Below are 20,176 nucleotides of genomic sequence, written 5' to 3'. Positions count from 1 at the left end.
CAGCTTAATTTAGGTATGGAAGAAAGGAAGGAAAAAGTGAGTGCTTATCTGAACTGAAATTGTTTTATATTAAGCCTACAAATTCAATATACTAATTGAGTATGGATAATCAAATAAAGTTCCAATTTACTGTTCAATGTTGCAGGATGTGCACATTTCACAGTATCAGTAAGGTTGGAAGAGACCTCAAAGATCATCGAGTCCAACCTGTCACCACAGACCTCATGACTAGGCCATGGCACCAAGTGCCACGTCCAATCCCCTCTTGAACACCTCCAGGGAAGGCGACTCCACCACCTCCCTGGGCAGCCCATTCCAATGACAAATTACTCTCTCAGTGAAGAACTTTCTCCTCACCTCGAGCCTAAACTTCCCCTGTCACAGTTTGAGACTTTGTCCCCTTGTCCTGGTGCTGGTTGCCTGGGAGAAGAGACCAACCCCTTCCTGGCTACAACCACCCTTCAGGTAGTTGTAGAGGGCACTGAGGTCACCTCTGAGCCTCCTCTTTTCCAGGCTAAACAATCCCAGCTCCCTCAGCCTCTCCTCATAGGGCTTGTGCTCAAGGCCTCTCACCAGCCTTGTTGCCCTTCTCTGGACTGCACGGCATGCTTGAAAACTCAACTGCTTCATAAATGTTAACTGAATACTCTTCAACCCATTTTCCCTAGTCCCACCCTGCAAATTTCCAGGGTGTCCTTTCTACTTTTCCTTGTAAAACTATGCTGCACTTCAGTGACATGCATAAAGTACTAAAGATTTAAAACATTGCTAGGTTACGGTAAGGAGTTACAGTCCTTTATGGTTACTGCTGTTACAAGGCAGTAATAAATCAGTAAACTGGGATGGAGAGACTTCCTGCCCTGCTTTCGCTGGCACAGAATCACAGGCCGTCCACTGATGCGAGCAGTTTGGAGTCAGCCAAGGCAGCTGGTCCAAACTGGCTCACAGGTATAACCCTACCATAAATGTCATTCCCAGTATAAAGGGGGAAGTTTGCTGAGAATAGGAGTTCTTCTTGCTCCTATACTTAATACTGGCATTGGTATCAGTTTGGCTGTTTCATTAAATCCTCTCTCATTTCAGCCTGTGGGTCTCCTCTTCTTTTCCTGATCCCCCTTTTCTGCTGGGGAGGGGTCACTGGGTGATAGAGCAACTGCTATAACTTAGCCCCAAACATTAACCTTCAGCTTTGATTCTCCCCATCCTCCCTTCCTACTTGCTTTTAACTAAGTATTGGTCTAAAGTAAAATGTTTACAGACGCTATGGATTTGGAGGTATGGTTAAAATAGGCTTCAACCCCACAGAATCACAGAAAATACCTGATTGGAAGAGATGTCAAAGATCACCCAGTCCAACCTTTGACCCAGCAGTGAAGGGTCAACACTAAACCATGTCCCTAAGCACCAGGTCCACAAACTGCTTAAACACCTCCACGAACAGTTACCCTACCATTGCCCTAGGCAGACCATTCCAGTGTTTGATAACCCTTGCTGTGAAGAAATATTTCCTAGCATCCAGCCTAGACCTCCCCTGGCACAACTTGAAACCATTTCCTCTAGTCCTATCGTTTGACACCAAGGAGAAGAGGCTGCCCCCTCCTCGCTGCAACATCTCTTCAGGAAGTTGTAGAGAGCAATGAGGTTTCCCCTCAGCCTCCTCTTCTCCAGAGAGAACAACCCTAGCTCTCTCAGACACTCCTTGTAGGCCATGTGCTCCATGCCCTTCACAAGCCTTGTTGCCCTTCTCTGAATGCACTCCAGAACCCCATGCCAGTTGAACTGTCAGGTCTATGACTGATTTCTTTGAATGAGTCCTGCAGGCACCGAGTGTCAGTCCTCCAAGAACAAGGCTGGTGAGAGGCCTTGAACACAAGCCCTATGAGGAGAGGCTGAGGGAGCTGGGATTGTTTAGCCTGGAGAAGAGGAGGCTCAGGGGTGACCTCATTGCCCTCTACAACTACCTGAAGGGGGGTTGTAGCCAGGAAGGGGTTGGCCTCTTCTCCCAGGCAACCAGCACCAGAACAAGGGGACACAGTCTCAAGCTGCGCCAGGGGAGGTTTAGACTCGAGATGAGGAGGAAGTTCTTCACCGAGAGAGTCATTCGTCATTGGAACGGGTTGCCCAGGGAGGTGGTTGAGTCATCGACCCTGGAGGCATTCAAGAGGAGATTGGACGTGGCACTTGGTGCCATGGTCTAGTCATGGGGTCTGTGTTGATAGGTTGGACTCGATGATCCTCGAGGTCCTTTCCAACCTAAGTGATACTGTGATACTGTGAAAATGGGAAAACAACAATTTTCCTTCACAGGAATACTTGAATGTACACAGAGCAGAGGTATTTCTGCAAAAAAAGGTGTTATCCCGGGCACAATTGTCTTTCCGCTTCAGCACATTTGAAGATTAGGAGGAAATACAAACAAAAACTTCCTTCCAACCTCAGCACTGAGTTAAAAATAAAATACTGAAGTAGTGGAAGGACTTTGCCACATGATGGTGCTGACAGCCCTGAGTAAAACAGCCTGTTAACAGTGCAAACCATTTCTGCCTATTGATCCTCTATGCAAGACTTCAATTTTACGTGACTAATAGCAGCTAGTATTCAGTTTGCTTTAATTTAGCTGTGCTGAACACAAGTTGAGAATTACACCTTTTGTTTTTAAGAACAAGTGAGTTCATAAATAGGGTAGAAATAATGCTGTCACCAAATCACACAGCTAAGTGGGAAAATTAATACCAAAGGTTAAGATTCACCACGAGCACAGCAATTGGTCAATTCTTCAGGACAAAGTGGCATGCCTCATTTGGATTTTGCTCCACAACAAAGAAAATAAGAGCTGGCTATGAATAAGCAATGTAGTAATGGAAATACAAAAACTAAACTAATCTGAAGACTTTTTGCTACATGATACCACTAAGTGTCCTTTGCTATAAATACAGAATTACTTTTTGATCATTTTTTATTGCAATTAAAGAGATGTATTATTCTGCAATAGGTATAAACAAAAATTACATGGTTTGATAGCTTCTGATTAGAGCTGCTCAATTAGTAATTTTCTGAATATTAATTACAGTATAATTTCATACTTAATGAATTTAATCACTAGTATCAGTGTAGCCATTTTTAAACAAGTAAAATACTACTGCTGTCTAAATGAGTAACTTTTAAGACCTGACTTTCAACTGAATACAAGACAAACCTTTCCTCCATTATCTCCTATACCACAGTAGGGGAGAGTTCTCTACCTTTAATTTTTGATAAGCTTTTATGTTCCTAAGCATCTTGGATGGCATCACTCAATACCTTTTTTTCCTATATTCCTCCATCTATGGAGGAATCTATGCTCATCTATGCAAAGGTTAACACCACAGTACAGAGAAAACCAGTCTCAAATTAAGACTTACTTCAGTTTAAATAAACTTAAAATTCTAAAGAGCCAAGTGATCAAACTTTCCAGACTCATACAGTTGGATCTCAATTCACACCTGAAGATACCATTTCAACAGATAGAAATAATTTGTTTGCTCACATGCAGAGGTAACACGGCTGATTTTTCATATGAAATGCCTGAAAATGCATTTTAAAATGTGACTTACAAACACTGCCCCAGGAAGCCAAGGAGCCCATTGAGCAGGCTTACTTGTCAAAACACTGTTGGTCAGCCACAGTTCACTATTCACAGAACAGAGCAGTTTTGAAATATGGTTAAGCTGCAGTAACATCCGAGTTTCTTCTTTAAGGTGCAACCAGCATGTTTGTTTAAGCTTCTGACTTTTTACACACAATCCAAACAGTTTGACTTGGCAAATTTTTCAAACAAGTAAAGAAGCCTTTCAGAAATATGTCTGGGTGTTAACAGTAGCTTTACTTAAAAAAGAAAAAAAAAAAAAAAGTGTCCTTTAAGAATAAAGTGGTAAAACATCTCTAAATATTGTGGAACTGAAAAACAGAAAATAGCATGAATTAACATCAGAAGATATCTCAGTTTCTGAGCATTATGGCTATAACTTGTCTGAGGAGTGCTGTGACTGTTTTGTGTATTTATTTCAAAAACATTCCCCATCAGAAGCATTTTAATTTCTAATCACTTACTATTGCTATTAAAAACTGCAGTCACTATCAAAGGACTATAAAGCAATTAAAATGTAACTGGGATTATGCAGCACAAATCAAATTCTTCAGAATGAAATGCAGCACCAAAGAAATACATGTTTCACAGAAGTGTAGTTCCTCTAATCACTTTAAAAACACTTCCATAGCATCAGACAGGACAGTAGATGGCAGCAAGAGCAGTAGATGGTAGCAGTATGATGTTTGGCAAACAAGTACATAAGGCTCAGAGTAGTCAAGCTAAAATTGTGACTCATTTAGAAGAGCATAGTCTGAAATTCACTATGAAGAAAACTGGCCCCACCTTTTTCTTCAGGCCTCAAAGAAGGGAGCTTCCTCTCTCCAGCTGGCAACTCAGGCTTTGGAGCTGAATGCAAAAAACAAGCCATAGACATTTCTCACAGAACTGCAATGATCTTAGTTACTAAGTAAAAATATAATATACATCAATTTGTGTTCATATTTTCTCCTTAGCAGGGAGTCTAACTCCATACTGAAGTGTTTCCAGAGTAGGCTCTGTCATAATTTCAAAAAATATATAGCAGCAGTAAAATACTTAAAACATAAAAAGCAACCTCAAACTGTGACAGTGGGTGCCTGCATGACTAGGAAATGCTGGACTACTTCTTTTGAAGTTATGCACTGCCTCTGAAATTCTGAAATTTAGTATTTCTTCAGACATGTACCACCATACATGTACTACCTACCTGGACCTTTAGCTGGAGGTGGAGGTTTCTTTGGCTTCTGCAAAAGGAAAGAAAAAAAAAAAAAGTCAAATAAATAGACAGGTATTCTCTGTCACATAGTTATTTGTGTTTTGTTTTGTACACTGTAATGTCTAGCTTGTTTACTAACTGATTTCAAACTACTTCACAAAGGAGGCAATCGCTACAGACAGAAAACACAGGGAACTGGAGTAATTCCTCTGATCTCTTCCAGACAAAAAGTTGTACAAACAGAAACAAAATGCACATTTCTTTAAATCAGATCAGTGCTTCAGCAATGTGCATAACCAGTCAAGGACTGAAGAATTAAAATATAAGAATTTCCTATGAATTGGTCTGATTACTCTCATGCTTATTTCAATATGTAAACCTCAATCTCAGTGGCACAATAAAAGTTTGAAAGAGTAATCAGGTAAATTTTTGAATCAAAAATAGTCACTCTCAATTGAAAAAGAAAAAAGGTTCTAAATCAAGTGTCAGAAAAATTACTTCATGTAATCAACTTCTAAATGCCAACAGCATCAGAAAAAAAAATAGCAGCATCTGCAACTACCGCGATTGAGAGATGGAGACAAAGCTTGATGCAAGCAAAGTGTCTACGTTATTGTACAAAGCCTTTTCTTTATATAGGGTAACATAATCAAAAGCAACTAGTGATTGGTAATTAAATGTGTCCGTCCGACAGTTACAGATTCATGATTGGCTGCCGAGAAAATGCCAGGGAACACACATCGCCGGGGAAGGCCCAGGCAGATGTTAGACAAAAGGCAAACGATCAAGCATCTCTTATCTAAGTTCAGAGAGAAGACAAAAGACTCTCTTGCAATGTTTACCAGCTCTTATTCTCAGGTCGTTGGTAATCAGCTAAAGGCTTGTTTCTCTCTACATAGCTGCAGTTTGTTCCCAAGGTCTGTGGCCTACAAGGGCTAAAACATTTCCTTCTATCAGCTGAGCATTGCTTGAGGTTCTACTCCCTAAATTCAGTGCATCATGCAACAAACTGCAGTTACATGAAAAACACTGCTTTTAGCTTCCTTACAGCTCACTGCATACATGATAAGTGGGAATGGCAGACAAACTACCCCAGCCATTAAAAATTTATTAAGTATTATAGTGCCACAGTTGGTACACTGAAAATAACTCTATTTTTAAATGCAGTCAGTCACAACTTTCCTTAAACTAGTTAAACTGTATTTGAACCTCTCTCCTGATGAAGGAATACTGGCCCCTCTCAGGGCACACATCTAAGACCACCGCATCCTGAATATCGTTTATGGGAATGCTGTACAAGAGGAGTCTTTGTGGTTGTACTAAGAATAAGACTCACTGATAGAACTATCACAAAAGCCTACAAAAACACTCATTCTTTACACAAACACTGCTGAAACTGTATGGGCTTAGTCTGATATAGCCCCTCCAAAAATGCTTTATAGTGGGTATCTTTGAAACAGTTGCTGTGGATGGATTTCAACTCTGTGCCCCTACCACTATTGAGTAAAGTCTTCTTAATGTAGAAAGATTTTACTCAGACAAGTGAAATGTAATTAAGCAAGCATGAAAACCCATATTGTATTTCTTTCTCCAGTTCCAGAGAACACAAAAGCTACTGATCTTGAGTAACAAGACCGTAATTCCTTTCTTTCCTCCCAACAGCTCATTATCCAGCCATACAGCATGGCTGCCTATATCAAAAACAATTACACTTGGAAGTTCAGCATCAAATGGCCATTATGTGATTCTGATCTCTGTTTTTCTTAAGTTGATATCAAATAGCTGATTACAATAATTAGCCATCCAGTTCCTTGAATGTCAATGATGGTCAGTGAAAGGTGAATCCTTGTACTGAGGCACACTACACAAAGCAGAATAAAGGATCAAAGCAAAGGCTGCCTATAGGAAACAGAGTTTGTGGTAAAAGAATAAATTCTCTCTCTCTGGAGTGGTTTTGTATTGCACAAGAGGGATATTACCCCCTCACCCCACAAATCCAGCCATATGTTACAGTATTTATTTATCCTTGCAAAACTGAGAATAAAGGTGAAGAGAAAATGCTAACTTGCAGTAACCAGACTTCCTGTGTACCTTAGGTAACAGAGGTTAAATGCGAAGATGATAACTATTTGGCAGGTTGTATCTAGCAATCTTCTGTGAAAGTCTCCAATTCCAGACCAAATAGCACTACATGAGACCCCACCTGGAGTACTGCGTCCAGTTCTGGAGCCCCTATTACAAGAGGGATATAGATGTGCTGGAAGGTGTCCAGAGAAGGGCCACAAGGATGATCAGAAGGCTGGAGCACCTCTCCTATGAGGACAGACTGAAGGAGTTGGGGCTGTTCAGTCTGCAGAAGAGAAGGTTCCGAGGCGACATAATTGTGGCCTTCCAGTATCTGAAGGGGGCCTACAAGAAGGCTGGGGAGGGACTTCTCAGGATATCAGGTAGTGATAGGACTAGGGGGAATGGAATGAAGCTAGAGGTGGGGAGATTCAGGCTGGATGTGAGGAGGAAGTTCTTCACGGTGAGAGTGGTGAAGCCATGGAATGGGTTGTCCAGGGAGGTGGTTGGGCCACCATCCCTGGAGGTGTTTAAGACCAGGCTGGATGAGGCTTGAGGCTCTGGCCAGCCTGATCTAGTGTGGAGTGTCCCTGCCCATAGCAGCGGGGTTGGAACTAGAAGATCCTTGTGGTCCCTTCCAACTCTGACTGATACTATGGTAAGTAAACTCTGAAACTCTGTTCTGTCAAGATACAGGCTTCAACACGTAGATGTCCTTATGTGAAGTTGAGTCGATCCAATCCAAGCATGACAAACATTTGTGAGATAACAGAACCACCTTTGCTCCACAAACTTGTCGGAACCAAAACATCACACTAATCTCAATTAAAAAAATATAATTATAAAATAAGAATCAAAATCACAAGACCAAGGAGTACTATAGCATAACATTAATTTCTACATGTTAGCACTCAAGGTGGTAAAATAAAATAAAATAAAAAAAAATTCTACAACCTGGCCACAGATTACACACTACAACCCACTGTCAAGTTTTAACACAGAAAAATCCCAGTCCGTCCCACAGGGGCCATTCAGCATTTTGCAGTTATAGTTACTTAAAGGACTGCAGATGGAAGAGACAAACTGCTCATCTCCTTTCAAAGAGTAAGGATTTAATTCAGCAGTTACATACAAATTGCCATCTACATCTGTTTCTGTACAACCCAATCACCCTCATTAGAATAAACCTTTATTAGAATAAACCAAACCAGGTTGGAAGAGACCTTCAAGATCATCGTGTCCAACCCATCAACCAATCCAACCCACCCAAACAGCTAACCCATGGCACCAAGCACCCCATCAAGTCTCCTTCTGAACACCTTCAATGACGGCGACTCCACCACCTCCCCGGGCAACCCATTCCATAGCGCAATCACTCTTTCTGTATAGAACTTCTTCCTAACATCCAACCTGAACCTCCCCTGGCGCAGCCTGAGACTGTGTCCTCTTGTTCTGGTACTGGGTGCCTGGGAGAAGAGACCATCATCAGCCTGTCTACAACCTCCCTTCAGGTAGTTGTAGAGAGTGATAAGGTCACCCCTGAGTCTCCTCTTCTCCAGGCTGAGCAACCCCAGCTCCCTCAGCCTCTCCTCACAGGGCTGTGTTCCAAACCTCTCACCAACTTTGTTGCTCTTCTCTGGACTCGTTCCAGCAAGTCAACATCCTTCCTAAACTGAGGGGCCCAGAACTGGACACAGTACTCGAGGTGTGGCCTAACCAGTGCAGTGTACAGGGGCAGAATGACCTCCCTGCTCCTGCTGGCCACACTGTTCTTGATGCAGGCCAGGATGCCATTGGCCCTCTTGGCTGCCTGGGCACACTGCAGGCTCATGTTCAGCCTACCATCAACCAGCACCCCCAGGTCCCTCTCTGCCTGGCTGCTCTCCAGCCACTCTGACCCCAGCCTGTAGCACTGCATGGAGTTGTTGTGGCCAATGTGCAGAACCCGTTACAATTAATCCCCCAAAACATGCTTCAGTTTAATCATGGAATCACAGAATCACAAAACTGTTTCAGTTGGAAAATATCTTTTAAGATCATCAAGTCCAACCATTATCTAGCTCTACCAAGTCTGGTGTTAAACCATGTCCCTTAGCACCTCTGCATCTTTTGAGCACCTCCAGCAATGGTGATTTAACCATCTCCCTGGGAAGCCTATTCCAGTCTTTAATAACCCTTTCGGTGAAGGTCTTTCTTGTAATGACAGCCCCAAAACTGAACACAGTAATCAAAGGTGTGGCCCTGAGTAAGAAGTTAAAACACAAATATTATCACTTAAATCTTTCTTCTGTGATACAGCTTGAGATGGAGTTAAACACTGTCACAACTGTAGTATTATTTTAAGCAGCACACTGTGCTGTGAAACCTTTTATTTTTCATACTTCCATCATGACATTTGTGATACTGCACAATACACTTAAGAACTTACAGGGAAGTCTTTATCAGACTCTTGTATTTGAACAGCAAAATTATCTGGGAAGACTCCTTCTTTACCATTGAGTTCTCCTTTCCACCAGCCTGGCTCTCCAGTGTCCTAAAATAAACAACAGGACATTCCATTCAGTCTTTACTACATCTCCTGAACAGATACAATTACAGGAACATTTTTTTTGTTTTGTTTTTATCCACCATATAAAATAATTGTTTGTCAGAAGCATGCATTTATAAGAGGTATTTTTTTGACAACTTTAGCACCAGAAAACATCCAGAGATAAATCAGGTTTGTTCAATTTTTGCTTGTCTTCTAAAAAGGAGGATGAACTTATAGTACATCATGTATGAGGTAAGGGTATAAAGATAAGATCTGCAAAAGCAAAGAAAGTACATAAACCTAGTTATGACATGATTAATTAAGTCCACTGATCTGAAAGGAGTGAAGAGCAAGAGGCTATACCCTACTTAGGAAAAAAAACAAAACATATTAAGACATAAGAAAAAAATAATGTAGAATTAATCCAATAGCATAGAAATCCATTACAGGGTCTTACTGGATCAAGGCCTTAGTATGTCCATAACAGAAAACATGACATTATTTGAACATTTTAGCAGCATAAACAACAGTTTTCCTCCGTGCCTAAAATACTGCAGATGTCACTCCTGCACAGAAGTCCCAGTGGATTATTGCTTATAGGTGCCACTGTTAGTAGCACCAAGTAGTTCATCCCAAAGTTCAACAAAAAACATTCAGCACTCAGTTCAGCTAACACACTGAACAGGTAAAGAGGAGGAGGGGGAAATAAAATAGAAAATACTAAAAAAAAACCCAACAAACCACATCCACCCCACACTAAAGGAGAAATCAGCAGGCAAAACATCTCAGTAAGTGATTAGTGGTGAAAGTAAGAGTTTGCTGAAGTTTTTGTTTGTTTGTGGGGCTTTGCTTTTTTTTTCCCCCCCCCCGTTTCTCCCTCTGTTATTCTTGAAATTAAATACTACAGAGTTCAATTTCTGAACAGTGTGCAGTCATGAATGGAATAAGGCATCTATTGCTAAACTTCATTCAACCAGTGCTGAGGCATACAAGCAAGTCAGAGACAACTCCATGGAAAACAATCATATGCAGAAGAAACAGAGAATAAACAGCCAAGGGGGGCAGGCTTTACACAAAACTTACCTGCTAAAAGCAAGATCTAAAGCCTGGCCTGAAGCAGGCATGTGAAAATTACATAATACTCTCAGACTAGAGAATGTTTTGGAGGTAGAGCTCTGGATAACTCTTCTATCTAGTCTGGACCAGTCCATGCTTTGAATAAATTGGTTTTAAAAGGACGTAAAGGCAAGAGATTCAGCAAAGAAGGGCCAAGTGCCTTCCATAAGTACTCATTAGCACTGTAACTACAGTCATTCATACAGATAATACAATTTTCTCATTAAGAAAAGTGACCAACTTTTCCATAAACTTAAAATCCTCCTAAAGGAAAACCAAAAAACCAACAAACCAAAAGTGTTGCTTTTCTTCTGTAACTATGTGAAAGGTGAAAACAGAAAAAAGAAACTTTCCACGTTTTGTAGGCAAGTTTTTCTTCCTTAATATAGCAGCACAATCTAAAAACAGACTGTAGAGTACTGCAGGGAACCTAAGTATGGGTAGGTTCATCCCCTGTTTAAAAACATCTCTGCAACAACATGACCTTTCAAAAAGGTGAGCTTAAGATTCAGCACAAGTAAAAGCATTCAAGTAAATAATTGTGTTTCTCTAAATAGCCAGACAGTTGACTTCTGTATGGTTATTCTGAAATACCAAGTATCCCTAACACCTGGACTTCATTGTCCTACTAAAAACATCTGCTCCATTTTTTTTTTCTATAATGCCTAGATCAAAATCAATACATACACATCTTAATTTTTTGCCTTTTGACACAATAATACTTTCCAACTACCACCTCTGGGTCAGCATGATGAATCACTAGAGGAAAAGTACAAGTTGTGAAGGTAAAAGGGCTATTTGCAAAGGTTTTCCAATTTCCTCACCAAAAGTTTATTTGGTACTGGATCTACACTGGCCTTTGAGGAATCTAAGACAACTTCCCATTCTGGAACAACCTTTAAATACAACTGTATCTCCACCAAGTACAGAAGCAAAGAGTTGACTTTCACATGAGACATCAGTCTACAGGAATATCCACCCCAACAGACTTCCCTGATTTCCTATTTTATACATTATCTACCCATACAAAATCACAAAAGCTATATGAACAGTTAAAACAGAACCACTGTCTTACCTTACTGATTATTTGAATGATCTCGCCTTCTTTAAAGCTGAGTTCATCATTTGAACCTTCATAGGAAAATATTGTCCTGCAATATTCCTTGGCTGAAATAAAGAAGCACAATTAACTACATTTGCATACTAAGGATAGCAGAAGACATACCAGCTCACTTATGCTGTCTGAGAGTTCTGAAATTAACACTATATTCACACTTCCTTCTAGTCCACTCATCTGAGACTGGTTTATGTGAATGACTGAACATCTGCATAAGAAAAAATAAGATTATATATAGAATAATTTCAGCTAGAGAAGACCCTTAAGATCACCAAGTCCAACCATTAAGTTGTCCAAGTCTGCTGCTAAACCTTGTCCCTTAAGCACCACGTCTGCATCTTTTAAACACCTCCAGCAATAAGGATTCAACCACCTCCCTGGGGAGCCTATTCCAGTGTTTGATAACCCTTAATTTACAGAGAATGGAGATACATCTTTGTGACATCAGATTAAGCTCCAAAACATTTTTTCCACAACAGTAACTTAATTCAAGTGCTCTGATTTCAGAAGAAAACTACTCAGTTAAAATCGCAACAGTCCAGCTAACTCTCCTCATAGCATTGTATTTTCATTTTTGAGCTACTTCAGAGAAAAAAGTCTTCGAGCTTTTTACTGAAAGTAAATGTATTTTCTCAAAATTGATCTGTTTAAAATTTACAATCCTAATTAATTAATTAAATACATGAACTTGTTTCAGGGTGACATTCTTTATTAACTCAGCCACAATTTGCCACCTCAGCATCTTACTTGGTCAGCCTGACATTCTGATAGTAGTTAACATAAAGACATATTCCAGTCTACCTTTCCAGTACTTAAGTCTAGAATGGTATTTACAAACAAGCAAATCTGAACTTCAGTAAGTATTTTTAATAAGAGGTAGTTTAAATCTTTCCCAAAGACTCAGGACTAACAACAAGAGGAGCAGGAATCACAGATGTTGTATTCTAACAAAGTGGGGGGAAAAACAGGTCAAACTGATTTATTTTTTTTAAACCAAAATATTTTTACATACTCATACATGACTCCAAAACAAGCTTCCCAGAAATAGCAGAGCACCACCAAAATAAACCACAGTAGTCTAAACATTTTAGAGATCTCTTTATTTGCTAACAGATGGAACAGTTTATTTTAATTTTGCTCTCTCAAAACTGAGGATAATATATATAAACTATAATATGGTCTATATTAAAATGAAAACACTAAGGAAGAAAATCAAGTGTTCTTCCAAAGATTGTAAGGTGTTCTTAAATGGTATCCGTAGGTACAGTATACTATTGTCTATCCAGTCACAAGTGGTGTTCCCCAGGGCTCAGTATTTGGGACAGTTCTTTGCAGTGATCTGGACAGGCTCTATTGAGTGCACCCTCGGTAAGTTGGCAGGTGACACTAAGCTGGGAGGGAGCACTCATGTGCTTAAAGATAGAGGAAGGCTCTACAGAGGGATCTGGATATGCTGGATCAAGGGCCTGCAGCTAACCATATGAGATTCAACAAGACCAAGTGCCAGGTCCTGCACCTGGATCACAATGCTACAGGCTTCAGGAAGAGTGGCAGACTTGGGTTAATTTTTATGCAAAATGTCATACAAGTCACATTTCACAATGCTTAGGGCTGCACACCGTCTTGATGGTTCTTCCAGCAACAGCACTGGAATGGTTTAACAGCAAGATCCTAAGACTATCCCAATTTTGAATTTCAGTAATTATTTCAAAGTTGCAAGTAATCCCCAATTTCCATGATATCTGTTGTACACAAACTTTTCATGTATGCTTTGCAATGTAAAGCCATTCCAGCAGATACTTCTTGACAGTAATCAGCTGTTTATTAACACAGAATTGCAGAATCATTTCCATTGGAAAAGACCTTTAAGATCACTGAGTCCAACCATTATCTAACTTCACTGAGTCCAGCACTGAACCATACCATGATTTTTATGCAAACATGGAAATGCTATTTATAGATATCCAATTCAACAAAGCCCAAATACAGCTCAAATGGCAGGAGTGCTCTATAGACTGCTGTAGATAGAGCTAGACTAGGGCTCTGCCTAACAATGTTCCATTTCGAGTGTGCTGCTGGGCTAGGTCACACAACTCCTGAACACAGGCAAAAAGTCAATTGTTTGAGGCAGCTTTCTTATTTCTGCAAATTATGCATTCTATATAAAACAACCTCCTTATACCAAAATAAGGTATTTCCACAGAAAACAAAAATAGACTTAAAATTACAGTACACAAGTCAAAAAAATCCTGCTCTGGAACTAAGCAAAATGAGCTGTCTTCACATCACAGAACTGAAGTTAATTCTTTATACAGGGCTAGCATTCATGCAAAATGTCTTGGGTTGGTCTAAAAGTATCTATCTAGATAAAACTATGCAATTTGACAGTCAAATGAAGTCATAAATTAAGAGATAATAAAACATTTAAAAAGTCAAACGGTCACAAGGACCGCAATGGAACTTGATTATTTAGGGAACAAACTTCAACAAAACATGGGCACCAACCTTCTGACGCAAGAAACTTCACACAGAGTTCCAACAGCATGCTAGCAACTCCACAATAAATCCTGGGCCTAAAGAGTAACTTCCATAATTTAGAGACAGAAATTGAGTCAGGAGACTGTTCCATAGCAATAGATTTAAGTGCTTCTCAGGGGTCAGTACTGGGACTGGCACTGTTTAACATCTTTGTTGGCAATGAGGACAGTGGGATCAAGGCATCCCCAGCAAGCTTGCTGACAAGACCAAGTTTTGTGGTGTGGCTGACGTGCTGGAGAGGCAGGGTGCTATCCAGAGTGACCTGGACAGGCTTGAGAGGTGAGCCAATACCAACCTCATGAGAAGTAATATCTTCAAACTACAAGAAGCTAGATTGAGGTTAGACATTAAGAAGAAATTCTTCCCCATGAGGGCAGTAAGTCACTACAATACTTTGCCCAGAGAAGCTGTGGAGGCTGCAACCTGTAAGTGTTCAAAGCCAGGTTGGCTGAGGCTCTGAGCAACCTAATCTAGTAGGAGGTGTCCCTGCCCATGGCAGGATGGTTTGAAATAGATGATCTTTAAGGTGCTTTCCAACCCAAACCATTCTATGCTTCTGTGACTTCCAGCATCCCATCTGAACAGCAAAATGTAGGCAAAAAATAAGACAAATTGAACGTGTATTAGAAAAAAAATTCTACACAGTAAGGGTGCTGAGACACTGGAACAAGTTGCCCAGGGACGTTGTGGATGTCCCCTCCCTGAAGGTGTTCAATGCCAGGCTGGATGAGGCCTTGAGCAGCCTGATCTAGTGGAGGGTGTCTCTGCCCAGTGCAGGGGCCTGGGTTGGAACCTTTAAGATCCCTTCCAACCCAAACCATTCTATGAATCTAGTAATCTATGACAACATAGCAAACGAATGCAAAGGGACTGCTGCAATAAAACCTCCATTTGTACAACTCCACAAATATTGCCCAAAATCCCAGAATATGCAAAAGTTTAAGATTTTAACATCAAACAATTTGACAATCAAGTACTTCTCCAGAGAGCTCTACAAAGTAATAGATGTAAATTTCCATCAGCCTTACCTTTTGATTTACTTTCAGTTTCAGATTTTGCTGCTTCTGATGAGTTTTCAGTTTTTGTTGTACTGGGAAAATGAATTAGCTTTGTTCCCGGGGGATGATTAGGTAATGGCTACATGAACAAAATAGAACTTTCTTAACAAAAATTCTTTATAAGTTTTATTTTTAACTAGGCTACAGAACACACTTAGGTTTTCAATAGCTGAGGTCATGCAAATTACCATCTCCAAGAGATATAGAATAGAATAGAATAGAATAGAATAGAATAGAATAGAATAGAATAGAATAGAATGGAATAGAATAGAATAGAATAGAATAGACCAGGTTGGAAGAGACCTTCAAGATCATCGCGTCCAACCTATCATCCAACACCACCTAATCAACAAACCCATGCAACCAAGCACCCTGTCAAGTCTCCTCCTGAACACCTCCATTTCAATGGGCAATCACTCTCTCTGTGTAAAACTTCCTCCTGACCTCCAGCCTGAACCTCCCCTGGCGCAGGCTAGACTGTGTCCTCTTGTTCTGGTGCTGGCTGCCTGGGAGAAGAGACCAACCTCTGCCTGTCTACAACCTCCCTTCAGGTAGTTGTAGAGAGCAATAAGGTCACCCCTGAGTCTCCTCTTCTCCAGGCTAAGCAACCCCAGCTCCCTCAGCCTCTCCTCATAGGGCTTGTGTTCCAAGCCCCTCACCAACTTCGTTGCCCTTCTCTGGACTCGTTCCAGCAAGTCAACATCCTTCCTAAACTGAGGGGCCCAGAACTGGACACAGTACTCGAGGTGTGGCCTAACCAGTGCAGTGTACAGGGGCAGAATGACCTCCCTGCTCCTGCTGGCCACACTATTCTTAATGCAGGCCAAGATGCCATTGGCCCTCCTGGCCGCCTGGGCACAATGCAGGCTCATGTTCAGCCTGCCATCAACCAGCACCCCCAGGTCCCTCTCTGCCTGGCCGCTCTCCAGCCACTCTGACCCTAGCTTGTAGCACTGCATAGGGTTGTTGTGGCCGATGTGCAGAACCTGGCACTTGGATGTGTTAAATCTCATGCCGTTGGACTCTGCCCATCTGTCCAGCCTGTCGAGGTCTCTCTGCAGAGCCTCTCTATCCTCTAGCAGATCAACTCCTGCCCCCAGCTTGGTGTCATCAGCAAATTTACTGATGATCGACTCAATGTCCTCATCCAGATCATCAATAAAGATGTTAAAGAGGATGGGGCCCAGCACTGATCCAGCACTGATTTGACAAGCTTCTCCATTAAATATGTAACTTACTGTAGTTATTTCACAGTATCACAGTATCACAGTATAACTAAGGTTGGAAAGGACCTCGAGGATCATCGAGTCCAACCTATCAACACAGACCCCATGACTAGACCATGGCACCAAGTGCCACGTCCAATCCCCTCTTGAATGCCTCCAGGGACGGGGACTCAACCACCTCCCTGGGCAGCCGTTCCAATGACGAATGACTCGCTCAGTGAAGAACTTTTTCCTCACCTCGAGTCTAAACCTCCCCTGGTGCAGCTTGAGACTGTGTCCCCTTGTTCTGGTGCTGGTTGCCTGGGAGAAGAGACCAACCCCCTCTCGGCTACAACCACCCTTCAGGTAGTTGTAGAGGGCAATGAGGTCACCCCTGAGCCTCCTCTTCTCCAGGCTAAACAATCCCAGCTCCCTCAGCCTCTCCTCATAGGGCTTGTGTTCAAGGCCTCTCACCAGCCTTGTTGCCCTTCTCTGGACACGTTCAAGTGTTTTGATGTCCTTCTTAATTTTGGAGGGAGGACCCTGCTGCCCAATGTGAACACTCCTGCCAACGACCTTCCCATTAAAGGGCTGACGTGCTACCACCTGAGCCACATGGTCCCCCCATTACATCCACTGAAATTAGAATTTTATCTACTGATTGAAGTCAGAGTACAGCTTTCAAATTGGAAGCCAGTCTCAGAACATTGCCAGATATACTTCTGCAATCATAGTTTGACAGTTTCAAATGTTACTCTTCCAGCATCCTGAAAATTGCCTCCTCCAGCACAGCACAGAAGCAGATATTTAATAGCTCTGCTGAAAGTAACTCGCTGACCATGCCTACTTTCTACTGGAACACAGCAGGAAGGTTCAGTAGCCATACACCACCTCAGCTGAAGAGCAAATCAATTTTTAACTACTCAAATATAAGAGCACATGAAAACCCATCCCAGATTCCCTTCACTCTCAGCCACTCATACAGACACATATAGAACAAACATCACTAGTGATTTCTCCTGAACCTAAAAACCACAGAGGCATTGCAACCATAGTAAGTTTCAGAATTAGTATCTAACCAAAACCATTGTTCCAATTTATTTATTTCCCCCCCCCCAGGTGACTTACTGAGCTGCCAGGAGGATTCAGACAGCTTCAGCTGCATCCACTTCTTCACAGCATTATAAGCTACAAACATAGAATATGATCTTATAGTCAGCACTTACCTGAACAGCCCTAATGGTGTTACTGATGTGAAAAATTCCACTACCTTTAGTTACTCTGTTCATTTTCATTTTCTACTGTCAAAGAACCTAGTTCTACTCTCCTTAAAACCAGATAATGCCTGTGGGATGATGTTTGTACTTCAGACATACCACAGAGGAAGCCACAGTCACTCAGGATGCCCATGGAGTACATATGCAATTTAACTCACCCCAGAATACTATAATAATATACTGAATAATAATATACTAATATACTGAAATAAGCCACCTATGAGATTCGACAAGACCAACATGGAACTAGTTCTCTACATTTCCCCTTTCCAAAGCAAGAGGCCATTAGAAGTATGAGAGGAAGTTTAAGCAGGCAGGGTATAAATAGCCTGGGCAGGATGCTGGGACCAGCTGAAGCTCTCCTAAAAAGGGGCACATATGTAGTCTTAATCATTTCAGGTGCATCAGTGCTCAGACTTCCTATGATGAACAGTCTCAGAATTACTCAAAGGAAAAGAAAGCCTTCTCTACTCCACTGTTTCCTAATGATGGTCCTTTCCTTACTTAAAGGCTGAGATCATTCCTCCATTTAACTTACATGAGCTGAGAACAAACACAAATAAGCCATCCATTTTCACAAGAGCTTCAGGAGACTTATCTCCCTAGGACTCTGTAGTTCTCCAATTGTGTGCACCTTTGGGATGACATTTACAACAAATAAGTAGAAAATGAAGTGCTAAACTCAACTGTTTATTTCATTGTCTTTAAGCTATGCAAAACTGCTTTCTTATTTCACTTCCCCTCCTGCTGAGACATGGCCTACAACAGCTTTCCAGACAAGCCAACCAATGAAACAGAACACCAACATATTTCAGTGTTTCAGAAGTTTAACTTTTATAAGATGTGATAGTCTTGTCCTAGACTAGATACAAAATTTGTTACAAAGAGAACTACAAGACCTTGTACTGTAGATGTGTTTGAGAAGTTACTATGTCTTGCACCACATGGCTTTGAAACCATTTTTGTATCAACTTATTTTTCCCTCTCTAATGTTTTCAAGACCAAGATAGCTGAACAGACCTTTTGGAATCAAAAAAGTTGGGGTTGGGGGTATTGTGTTTTGGAGGCAACAGCCCTATGAGATGATTATGATGTGACTATGGGACAATACAGACAGTGCATTCAGCATCTGTAACATTCCGTGTCTTTAAAATTATTTTTACAGAAACCCCAAAAATGGCAACATGAATTGTTACAAACCTTATCTTGCTTTTTCTTTTCCGATTCATTACTGGATAATCTTGTCTTAAGTTTCACTGAGCCTTCTTTAAAGATATCTCCAAACCCAATGCCTCTGATTTTCTTTGGCTGTGCTGGTCCGGATCCAGGTTCACTCCCATTTCCTGGAGATGCCACAGGTGAGGTAGGATTACTGAAAACAGACTCTGGAAGTTAAAAAAAACAGAAAGCAAAATGTTGGTTTAATATCTGAAATTATTTATTTGCTCCTCTGGGGAAAAAAAGTGGAAGTAACACAGCTGTGTGTACTGCTCTTGTTAAACAGCTTTTCTAGGAGCAGTACTGTAGCTATAATACCACACATTTGTTCTTCTATATTTAACATAGAACCATCTGAAATGACACCATTATTGCACTGAATACATTGGCAACTAACTCCTTAGATCATAGAATCTCTTGCCATTTCAATTATCACTCAGGTTCCAAAGCCTGTTAATGTTAATGCTATCCATTCTGAAGCTCTGCTTATGCATTGTCTGAAGATCTGTTTTCAGTCCAACATTTAAAAGCTTGTCATTTGCACAGCAACAGCTGCACAAGCAATAATCAATAAAGGTTCATCATGAGTCCTTCCACGTTCCAACAGCCATGGGGAAAAACAAAAAAAAAGAACCCAAAAAATGTGTTTCAGTAGGGAATGATGCCTCTAAGAGGCACCAAAGTGTAATTCTGCTGCTGCTCTAAAGGCATTATCAAAAATATCTGAAAATAGTTTCTTGCAAATATATTTAAATATTGTTTTAATATGATATGGTTTAAAGTTTTAGTCCATTACCCAACAAAGGGTAATGGTTTCAGAGAAGTTAGATTTAGATTAGACATTAAGAAGAAATTATTCCCCATGAGAGTGGCTAGGCACTGGAACAAGATGTCCAGCAAAGTTGTAGAGGCTGCAACATTGGAAGTGTTCAAAGCCAGGCTGGATGGGGCCTTGAACAACCTGGTCTAGTAGAAGGTGAACCTGCCCTTAAGCAGGGGAGTGGAACTAGATGATCTTTAAGGTCCCTTCCAACCCAAATAATTTTATGATTATATCCCTCTTAGATATCTAAAAGGCTACAAATTTTCTTCGATTAGGAAAGTCGAGGTTGCATTTTTGATAGACCATAGCTCAGTGAAAGAGGCATTTACATCTCCCCTAGGAATGAGGAAAGAACTAGCAGATACTTGCTGTGATGACTGTGAAAGTACTGAACATTAAAAGATAAC

The 20,176-nt window shown here is 41.0% G+C and overlaps 1 protein-coding gene across 4 annotated transcripts in view; it reads right to left on the bottom strand.

Annotated features, from left to right (window-relative positions):
• CD2AP (CD2 associated protein) overlaps window positions 1–20,176 on the bottom strand; it is a 154,560-nt gene that overhangs the window by 19,718 nt on the left and 114,666 nt on the right. For all 4 annotated transcript variants that reach the window (XM_068168145.1, XM_068168147.1, XM_068168144.1 and 1 more), the window contains exons 6-11: window positions 18,929–19,113; window positions 15,217–15,325; window positions 11,609–11,700; window positions 9,316–9,420; window positions 4,815–4,851; window positions 4,412–4,474 (exon numbers count right to left, since the gene is read on the bottom strand). In XM_068168145.1, coding sequence (XP_068024246.1) covers window positions 4,412–4,474; window positions 4,815–4,851; window positions 9,316–9,420; window positions 11,609–11,700; window positions 15,217–15,325; window positions 18,929–19,113 — 591 coding nt within the window. The remainder of the gene's footprint in view (window positions 1–4,411; window positions 4,475–4,814; window positions 4,852–9,315; window positions 9,421–11,608; window positions 11,701–15,216; window positions 15,326–18,928; window positions 19,114–20,176) is intronic.

The sequence above is a fragment of the Melanerpes formicivorus genome, unplaced genomic scaffold, assembly GCF_026170545.1.
Source record: "Melanerpes formicivorus ecotype bairdi unplaced genomic scaffold, bMelFor1.0.p_v2 SCAF_133, whole genome shotgun sequence".
Taxonomy (NCBI): domain Eukaryota; kingdom Metazoa; phylum Chordata; class Aves; order Piciformes; family Picidae; genus Melanerpes; species Melanerpes formicivorus.
Note: the sequence above shows the minus strand (reverse complement) of the source record. Positions and strands in the feature narration are given on the sequence as shown.